This window comes from Patella vulgata, chromosome 6 (genome assembly GCF_932274485.2).
Source record: "Patella vulgata chromosome 6, xgPatVulg1.2, whole genome shotgun sequence".
NCBI classification, from domain to species: domain Eukaryota; kingdom Metazoa; phylum Mollusca; class Gastropoda; family Patellidae; genus Patella; species Patella vulgata.
Window position 1 is genome coordinate 39,712,574 of NC_065884.2, and position 11,309 is coordinate 39,723,882.

Consider the following 11,309-nt stretch of genomic DNA (forward strand, 5'->3'; position numbering starts at 1 on the left):
TTAGCCTCTAGAGCGTCCACAAGATATGTCAAAGTGATCAAAGGCCATAACTCCGACAGTAATGATCGGAAATCACTGAAAATCAATAGGATTCTTCATCTCACGAGCTTAAACACTGTGTATATAAATTTAAAGTCAATCGGATATTAACTTTAGCCTCTAGAGCGTCCACAAGATTTTTCAAAGTGATCAAGGGCCATAACTATGACAGTAGATATCGGAAATCGGATGTTAACTTTAGCCTACGGACGGATCGACGGATGTCCAGACATACGGACGGACAGGGGCGACGACAATGTAAGTCCACATGAAAACGCAATTTTTCGTACAATCAGGGGCCATAATTTAGGAAGTTACGGTCCAATATGCTCGAATATCAAAAGGAACCGAGATCTTTGGGTTATAAACTTACATTTCAAGTTTCATAAAAATAAGAAGAAAATTGTCACCTCTCGAGGGTCCACAACCTTGATATACCATATTTTTACGCTATTCGAGTACGAGGAGCGGCCATTTTGTAGCGGTGCACAATTCCCATCGCCCGGGACAGGTTAATCATTTTGTTGGACAGCTGATATTTCGCATTACGTCCGCCTGCAGACAAGCCTATTTCCTCTGACAGAAATTCTTTGAAATTGAACAATACTTTGTGATCATTTAAAGCATTTTAGTTCCAGTCTGCAGAATAATACTAGCTGAATAAACTAACTTCAGTTACAACTAACTTTCTAAGCACATGATAGTCCTACCGGTAATAGCTTCCGGTACTAAAAATAACTTTTCTAAAATAAATGAGTATTGTAGATTGACAACATTCCTTACCGAAGATACCACAATTTTTTTTACTCTATTTTGTGAAAATATGTCCTCGTTTCAATGTCATTCACAGCATTTTATTGTTATAAGTGTTTATTTCACAAAGATTGCAAATGCTGTAATATAGCTCATTTTTCCACATGACCGGTTGTACTGTCAGACTTATCCCTGTTTTTTCACGAATTGCCCACACTTTTTCAAAGGAATCATTGATTTTCTGATTAAAATAAAATATATCTTATGTAGGCAGAAATGTGAATAAAGCCAACTATACTGAGAGGTACCGGTAGACTGATTATCAATGACAATGTTTCATGGTGGTCCGTAAATCACATGATCCGAAAAACCGCTATTTATTTGACTTGGTTAATGGGCAGTTTTTGAGACAGCTCTAATATTGTATAGTTTAATTAACATGTAGCATTCTTGTATTGGAATATTTCATTTTCAATACGGCATAAGCTTGAATGAGAAAAAACGAGTTTGCAAGGGTAAATGAATATCTTCCTATATCGAACCCGGTCGTAGCTATCAAAACGGCTGATAGAACAACACAAACTTTTTCTGATGTTTTTTCCTTTTTATCCCTCCATTTATGGTTATTGTTGTCTATTACAATTATAACGTCCTATACATTATTGATGATAACATAGACAGGTTGAAACATTATTGGAACATTTGGATGCTTAAATATTTGTTACTTTATTCTTTCTATTTACTTAAAATGGACAGTCTTCGGCCATTATCATCTCTTAAAAACAAAAGACCTTATTTTTATATTGAGGGCAGGTGTATTTTTCTGTAGGGCTAGCAAATTTTGTCATGACACCTGCCCATGGGCTAGTGGTTCAAAAGTGAAATCGTGCACCCCTGCATTTTGTCTTGTCAGTTTTGGTCCGATTTTTACGAAATTCGAACTCAACGATCCTTAGGGTGTAACGGTGATATATTTAAATCGCATAAAAATTATGACCGCTATAGGGTCCACAAGCTAAAAACATGATTTTTCGTACAATCTGGGGCCATAATTCAGGAAGTTACAGTCCTATAGTATATGTGCGAATATTGAAAGAAACCAAGATCTTTGGGGTAAAAACTTACATTTCAAGTTTCATCAAAATCAGAGGAAAATTGTTACCCCACAACCTTGATATACAAGGCTCTACAATGCGACTGATATTTATAAATGCTAGGTTTCTGCGAGGACTCTGAGAGGAAATTCTAATTGCTCATGCGCTGTATTTATCGAAAGTTTACAAGACAGCTGACAGCATGGCTAGCAGACGAATCAAACCTATATCGTCTTACTTTACTAGTAAAGTAACTTCATCTCGCAGTGAGTCTCAGTCGGGGAAAAATGATGATAGTCATGCTTCTGACGCTACACCACCCAAACAAGCAAAATTACAAGCCTCGCCGTCTTCATCTCACAGTGAGTCACACTGATTTTTGTTGGCTACGGTATGACAAGGAAACCAATCTAATCTTCAGACTTGGCAACTGAAAATTTTGTTTGGCTAGTGGTTTTGAAAATTTACTTATGTTTGCACAAGTAAGTTCAAAATGCTGTGTAGAACCTTGATATACCATATTTTTACGCTATTTGAGAACGAGGGACGGCCATTTTTGTCTGTTAGTTTTGGGCCGATTTTCACGAAATTCGAACCATCCTTAGGGTGTAACGGTGATATACTAAAACGTTTTTTTTTTAAATCGGATAAAAATTATGATTTTTTGTACAATCAGGGGACATAATTCAGGAAGTTATGATCCGATATGCGCGAATACGAAAGGAACTGAGATCTTTGGGTTTTAAACTAACATTTCTAGTTTCAACAAAATCGGATAAAAATTGTGACCTCTATAGCGTCCACAAGCTAAAAAAATGATTTTTCGTACAATCAGGGGCCATAATCCATGAAGTTTCGGTCCGATACATGACAATATCGAAAGCAACCAAGATCTTTTGGAGATAAACCTAGATTTCAAGTTTCGTCAAAATTGGATAAGAATTGTGACCTATAGAGTGTCCACAAAATATTGTGGACGGATGGACGGACAGGGGCGACGACACTATATGTCCACATAAAAATGTGGGCCACATAAAAATGTGGGGGTATAAAAATTGTGACCTCTATAGGGTCCACAAGCTAAAAACCTGATTTTTGCTGACAATCAGGGGCCATAATCCATGAAGTTACGGTCCGATACATGCTAATATCAAAAGGAACAGAGATCTTAGCGAGATAAAACTATATATTAAGTTTCCTTGAAATCGGATAAGAATTGTGACGTGTAGAGTGTCCGGACTTACAGGGACGACAACAATATACGTCCACATGAAAATGTGGGCGTATAAAAACAACAAGATGACTAGTCATCACCATCCTGCGCCCTTGACCTTGTTTGGAAGGCATAAGGGAAAACAACTTCTTGGAATATCAATGGGACTAGTCAGAAGATTGATACTCTGATCATAGTAGCACGGCAAGGCACAGTTGCTACTCCCTGTAGGGTTTGCACAACAACCTTTGCCTACCTCAATCAGCTGCTGTATGTTAAACATTAAGCTTATACATCAGAAAATAAAATACTTAAAGTTTGATCTTTGTATAAAGTTTTAAAAAGATTTCTCTGAACAGATAATGAAATATGCTCTAGAAATGAAATCAGGACAGAAGGAAAGTCATCAAAAAAAAAAATAATAGGTTGATGAATGTAAAAGTGTTATAAAGGTATCTTGAACAGTTTCTGAGATGTGCTCTAGAATAATAATTATATACCAAACCAGCAGCTGCCAGGCAGGATACGCCCACATTTTGCAAGAGATGGATAGAGAACAAGCTAAAAACAAACAGGATTTTTTGTACAAGCAGGGGCAATAATTCAGAAAGTTATGGTCTGAAATGTGCAAATATCAAAAGGGACTAAGATCTTTGGGATATATAAAGATATGTTTTAAGTTTCATCAAAATCGGATAAAAATTGTGACCTCTAGAGGGTACACAACCTTCGTATTGCACACAATTTGCGTACAAAGAGCGGACATTTTGTCAGGCAGTTTCATTTCGATTTTCCTGAAATTCAAATTCAATCTTCATTATGGTGCAATGGTGAAATATTTAAACGGTTTTTAAAATAGGAAAAAAAAATTGTGACCTCTAGAGAATCTGCAAGCTAAAAATGCGATTTTTCGAACAATCAGGAGCCATAATCCAGACAGTTACGTTCGGATATACGCAATTATCAAAAGGAACCAAGATCTTAGTGTGTAATGGTGATATATTCACATGTTTTTTTTAAATTGGATAAAAATTTTGACCTCTACAACAAGCTAAAAACATGATTTTTCATACATTCAGGGGCCATTATTCAGGAAATTACCATCTGATATGGCCAAATATCAAAAGGAACCAAGATCTTTGGGTTATAAACATGCATTTCAAATTTCATCAAAATCAGATCAAAATTGTGACCTCTAGAGGTTCCACAACTTTGATATTATTATTATTATTATTACAGCATATTTATAGTGCACCCTTTCATATAACATGTTCAGGGGCACTTTACAAAGTGACAATGTAAATCACACATAAACAACAAGATTATGGGCATGTTAACGATTGTATACAGAGTCAGTTAAAAGCCTGATTAAATAAATGTGTTTTAAGTTGTTTTTTAAAAGAATATAGAGATGAACAACATCTTAAACTAAATGGTAGATTATTCCATAGAACAGGTGCTTGATAACTAAAAGAGTGCTGACCATAAGAGACTAGTTGAACAGTTTTGGGCTTTAAAAGTAGTTTATCTGATGTACGTAATGTTCGGCCAGGTGTATAAAGTTCTAAAAGATCTGAGAGGTAAACAGGAGCTAAATTATTTAAACATTTAAAAGTAAGTAATAAAATCTTAAAATCAATTCGATATTTAACAGGTAACCAGTGTAAATTATATAAAACAGGAGTTATGTGGTCACATTTCTTAGTTAAAGTAACAAGTCTAGCCGCAGTATTCTGTACTTTTTGTAATTTATCTATAAGCTTTAAAGGTAAACCAACTAAAAGTGAATTAAAGTTATCTAATCGAGAAGTGACCAGAGAATTAACAAGTGACTTAGTGGCCTCTACAGTTACACATTTACGTATTTTACCTATATTTCTTATCTAATATTAAAATAGCACAATTTACAAATATTATTTACTTGAGCTCCCATAAGCATAAAACTATCAAAGATAGCGCCAATATTACGAGCAGAATAAGATGAAAATATATCACAATTACCAATTACAACAGGGGGGTTATCTTGTGCAGATTTACTTAATTGATGCCTTGAGCCTAATAACAAATACTCGGTTTTATCATCATTCAATTTTAGAAAGTTCTTTGACATCCATTTTCTAATTTCACTAATACAGTTCTCAAGTTGCAATTTTGATAAATTGAAAGAAGATGGACAATTAGGTATAAATGAAATATATAATTGAGTATAATCGGCATACAAATGATATACAAGATGCTTACACTAATTGTGTACGAGGGGCCGCCATTTTGTCCGGCAGTTTTGGTCATATTTTCACTAAATTCGAACTCAACCAAAATTACGGTGTAACAGTGATATATTTGAACGTTATTTCAATTGGATAAAAATTATGACCGCTATAGGGTCCACAAGCTAAAAACGTGATTTTTTCGTACTATCAGGGGCCATGATTCAGGAATTTACGGTTCGATATCCTTCTCAAAACACTGCAATTGTCGGGGAATACCCTGGCTATAAAAAATAGATCAAAATAGGTCATGTTTGTGTCACGTGACTTGCCTCTCTCGGTACTTAGCAACGAAGGCGAAGTCGGAGGAGAATTCATTGCATACACAAGACGATGTTGTCTTTAATCGCCGACTATTTATTACAAATATCGAAGTCTAATTAAATTATCGGATTATCCACTGCCTGCGTCTTTTTCCATGATTTTTATCTCAGAAAGTGTTGTACGTCTAATTTTTCATAAAGTTTACCAACATGTACATCAAGTGCTCAATCTCCGCGTGCAACCTTCGACGTCACGCGTGCAGACACCCCTAATCGTCGGGCTGTCGATTAGGGAAACCCTTACATTTTTGTCCTGTATGCGCTCCATGAATGTTTTTCATGGAATCCAGTATTGGATGTTTCTACTTTCCATATATACCAAAATTGCCATACTTTTCTTAGAAATAACCACCCGATAAATACTTTTCTGGGAACGTAGCTTTAATTAATCAGAACTTCATTACCAGTATACATTTACTGACATAATAAGTACACTATAACTTGTAATAACTATACATGACATGAACATGTAGTGTATGATTGATATATATGTTTACTTACTTTTAGCTTTGTGTGGCTTCTTATTGGTGGGCTGCCAGCGTATTTCTGTCATGTCATTGCTAAGTGAAAAGAACCGATGATATTGTCGACTATTTGAACGAACTTTGATAAGTTCACTTCCATTCTGCATATATGCTAAACAGTCTTGAGCTGTAAAATATAAAATGATAACAACTTTAGGAAAGATTTGTTTAAAGTTTTCAGTCATTGTAATTATAATTTACCTGTCAATGAGGTTGGATGCCTTGTCACCTTTGCATGACATTTTGAGTAGAGATGAATAAACAGTATTTTTATATTTTATTCATTTGACTTAGAAACTACATCAAAGATAAATTAAAGATAGGTTACCAGGCAACGAAACATACGCCCACAGCAGCTAAATTGGCCGGGGAGTCAACAAGTGTTGTCGCATATTTTTACTCTTTTCGGTAATGAAACATTTATAATACACTAAAATCTGATTAAGAATAACAACAGATGAAGTAATTATCAGAAAACCATTAGAATTTGTTTGGTTTTTATAAAGTTCTGACCCATGCTAATGTTTAGTAAACGAAACTTTTAATATCATGGATTTAGCTGTTCAAGTCATAAAAATTCATTGAAAATCAATATACTTGTTCGTCTCAAGATCTTAAACTCTGTGTATCAATCTGAAGTCAATCAGATGATAACTATAGCCTCTAGAGCGTCATAAGATTTTTCAAAGTGATCAAGGGCCATAACTTTGACAGTAATTATCGGAAATCGTTGAAAATCAATAGGATTCTTCGTCTCATGACCTCAAAGATTGTGCATAAATTTAAACTCAATCGGATATTGACTTTAGCCTCTAGAGCATTCACAAGATTTTTTTTGAAGTGATCAAGGGCCATAACACTGGCAGTAATTATTGAAAATCACTGAAAATGAATATATTTCTTTGTCTCATGAACTTAAACACTGTATAAATTTAAAGTCAATCGGATTTTAATTTTAGCCTTTAGAGCGCCCACAAGATTTTTCAAAGTGATCAAGGGCCATAACTCTGGCAGTAATTATTGTAAATCGTTCTTCATCTCATGACCTTAAACACTGTGTATAAATTTAAAGTCAATTGGATATTAACTTTGGCCTCTAGAGCGTCCACAAGATTTTTTGAAGTGATCAAGGGCCATAACTCTGGCAGTAACTATCGGAAATCGCTGAAAATCAATAGGCTTCTTCATCTCATGGCCTTAAACACTGCATATATATTTAAAGTCAATCAGATACTACTAACTTTAGCCTTTCTCATTTGGAAAACTATCTTGGCCAAATAGTAGATTTGCATAAACTATTAAATGACCTGGATATCAATATTAAATCCACTATTGAAACTAGTTATAAGGAAATTGCATTTTTAGATGTGCTCATAATCAAATTATTACAGATATTTACTCGAAAGAAACAGACACTAACAAGCCAACAGTGAGGCTGATGTTCCCCACCGCAATCCCAAAATAAATAGAACACACATATTAATTAATTGCACATTTATATTTTTGAAAAGTATCGAGCAATCAAACTGATTATCTTTACTTAGTCTAACTAAGCAGAAAATGTTCATGACAAAAGTCAGTCAAGGTTCTGAAGTACCTGGTAGTAAAACTCTACACTAAGTTTCATCACTCTCCATAAGTTAGAATCAAAGTTATCGTATTCCAAATCATCCACCAATGAAATTGCTTAGCTTGAACTCAGTCAAGACATTCACCTAACGAATATCTACACCAAATGTTTAAATCTTCTAGCTCTACCTCAATCAAAAGCAAAGTTGCTATGTTCCAAAGTGCTTATCGCCACTTAGCCTATGCAGAAAATTCTCTACTAATTGAGCTAGAACATTCAAACTTGGTGTAGGTGTTTATTAGGTTAAGTGAGAGTGATGAAATTTGTGTATAGTTTCATTACATCAATACTTTGACTAAGTTCGATAATGAGCATTTTCTTCTCAGGGTAAGCAGAGCGATAAGCAATTTGATTGGTTGATGTTTGGGACACAATAACTTTATTTCTAATTAAACATACATTATGCAAGAGCTAAATCTGCCTATTATAGGTCTTTCTTTGGGCATGAAATGTTATATAAACTATTAATTAGACATTAACTAACGTATCCAGACCATAATCAACTCTCGATGTCAACGCTAGCCTGCGATAATTATTGGATTATGATCCGATTTGCTGCATAACTTTCCTTCTCGATTTAACAATTGAATGGATAATCGAGACTATGATTTTTGTCATACTGACTTTAGTAATGATGACCGAGGCTATGCGGAACTTTCGATCGCTTATTTCTCGGTTCATAGTGGATCAATTTGACTGAAATTTTCAGCAAATTGCCTTTACATTATCTAGTTTTTAACTATTATAGTGAGAACTGTCATTTCGTTATCGAATCTCCCATAATGTATCTTTAAGTGAGAGGGATGAAACTTCGAGTATAGATTCATTATATCATTACCTTGACTAAGTTTGATGATGCGAATTTTCTCCTTAGGCTAAGGAGTAATAAGCAGTTTTATTGATCAAGATTTTGGAACATAACAACTCTGCTTTTAATTGAGGTAGAATGTTTAAACTTGATGTACATGTTCATTAGGTTAATGTCTTGACTAAGTTCAATGATTAACATTTTGAGCTAAAGTTAAGCAGAGCTAAGCAATTCCATTGGTCGATGCTTTGGGACAAGATAACTTTGATTCTATCTGATAGAGAGTGATGAAACTTAGTGTATGGTTGATAATCAGTTTGATTGCTTGATACTTTTGAAAAAAATAAATGTGCTATTAATTAATATGTGTCATCTATTTATTTTGGGATTTCGGCAGGGGATTTCGGCAGGGGACATCAGCGTCACTGTTAGCTTGTTTCTTTTGTCAAAAGATTGTTGCATAAAATCTGATTTAGAGTTACAACCAGTGATGGGATTTCGCCCGTATATTCCGGACATGTCCGACGCTATTTTCCAAACGTCCTAAATTGTCCGACCAGGAATATGCCCAGTTGGTGAATAATATTCAAAATTCCAAAATTAAAGAAAGGGTCTGGCACTCGTTTAAGTTGCTGTGGGTGGAAAGACAATTGTCTAAAAATAATGTAAAACTTTATTTTTCGAATATCAGTCTAATAGTTTAAAAGATATGATCCGTTAAAGTTCCAAAATTATCACCTGTCCACAGAACGGCACCGAGTATACCCTGTGTTACGAAAAATAGTCGTGACGTAGTTGGCATTTTTTAATTTAATATGGCGGTGTTATACTCATTAATAATGGATCGTGACAGCATTTTAGAATCGGAGAGCGATCAGCGTGATATTGCATCCTCGGGGTCAAATTCCGACAGATTTAATCCACGAGAATCTTGAAGAGAGAAATTTAGAACCATATCAATTTGAGTCGTATGTTTCTGATGAAGAAATAGTAGGGATATTGGCGCTACGAGTATGACCGATGCAGATGAAAGAAGGCTTATTTCCACAAACTGGTCAGTTTATAACTTTTATTGTTTCAAAACAATAGCATAGTGATGTGAATGATGTGAAAATTTGGCACCTTTCCAAAAAGTGCATAAGGAATATTTATGATGGGCCTAGTAATGCATTAGTCCATATTGCCAATGTTGATTGAACTATTAAGGCTAGGTATCCCCGGTCCTTTGTTTCGGTTAATTATTTTTTTTTGGACCCATTTATTTATGGGCTGGCTCTATTAATTAAAGTCCATTTTTTAAACAAATTATTTATTTCACAGGTGTTCTTGTGGCAGTTGTACCATTATGCCAACAGTACAAGAAAGTATCTGCTGCAGAGAAGTTGATTTAGTTGAGAAAAAATGTGAGGAACAGGGGTTATATTGCATTCTCCAGCACCCTGGTTTTCATCCAGTCTGTCTGAATGCCTTTGTTTTAGAAACTGCATCTACATGTACAGTATAGGCAACAGTATGGGGTGACACAGAGGAAACAGGACCTGAGTATTTAAATTAAATTAAATAAATCTGTCTTGCAGGAGAAAAAAGCCTTGATCTGTCTGTATACTCATTTGAATTGGTGTTTTCAATTACATTTAAAAATATATGCCAAAATAATATAATAATGTTGGCTTGATACAGGTATCTTTTTCTTACAGATGCAGCCATTACACTTCATACAGACAGTTTGTAAGATGGTGTTGGGGATACCTTGGGAAAAAAGTTTGTGTGGCAATACCTTCCTGTGTTGTGACAAAAATTAGAGAAACATTTCCATCCCAGGATTATAAAGGATTTATACAAATAAAAAACTAATTCTGAATATTTAAACTTATTTATTTGGAAATCGTGAAATTTTTTAACTTCACAGCGTCTTCTTTTAGTGGGTGAACATAACCGGAGCATAATGGTGGTGGGACTCTCAAAGGAATTGCAGTTCTGTTTTGATTGTCACACTTTTCCGTTGCATATTGAATGAGGCTTTTAACTTACTCTGAAAGAATACAAGACCAGTGTTATTTTTTTCAACCAGCGGCTGCCAGGCAGGATACGCCCACATTTTCGAGAGATGGATAGAGAACAAGCTAACAAGAAAGTGATTTTTCCTACAATCAAGGGCCATATTTTTACGCTATTTGAGAACGAAATTCGAACTCAACCTTTCTTAGGGTGTAACGGTGATATAATAATACGGTTTTTTAAATCGGATAAAAATTATGACCTCTATAGGGTCCACAAGCTAAAAACATGATTTTTCATACAATCAGGGGCCATAATAGTAATATAATAATAAGTTTTTTTAAATCGGATAAAAATTATGACCTCTATAGGGTCCACAAGCTAAAAACGCAATTTTTCGTACAATCAGGGGCCATAATTCGGGAAGTTACGGTCCGATATGCGCGATTATCGAAAGGAACTAAGATCTTTGGGTTATAAACTTACATTTCAAGTTTCAAAAAAATCGGATAAAAATTGTAACCTCTATAGGGTCCACAAGCTAAAAACGTGATTTTTCGTACAATCAGGGGCCATAATCCATGAAGTTTCGATCCGATACATGCCAATATCGAAAGCAGCCGAGATCTTTTGGGGATAAACCTATATTTCAAGTTTCGT

The 11,309-nt window shown here is 34.8% G+C and overlaps 1 protein-coding gene across 4 annotated transcripts in view; it reads right to left on the reverse strand.

The window, feature by feature from the left end:
- Positions 1 to 11,309, reverse strand: part of LOC126825412 (inactive phospholipase C-like protein 2) — a 369,332-nt gene that overhangs the window by 323,930 nt on the left and 34,093 nt on the right. For all 4 annotated transcript variants that reach the window (XM_056102008.1, XM_056102007.1, XM_056102009.1 and 1 more), the window contains exon 2: positions 6,191 to 6,340. In XM_056102008.1, coding sequence (XP_055957983.1) covers positions 6,191 to 6,340 — 150 coding nt within the window. The remainder of the gene's footprint in view (positions 1 to 6,190; positions 6,341 to 11,309) is intronic.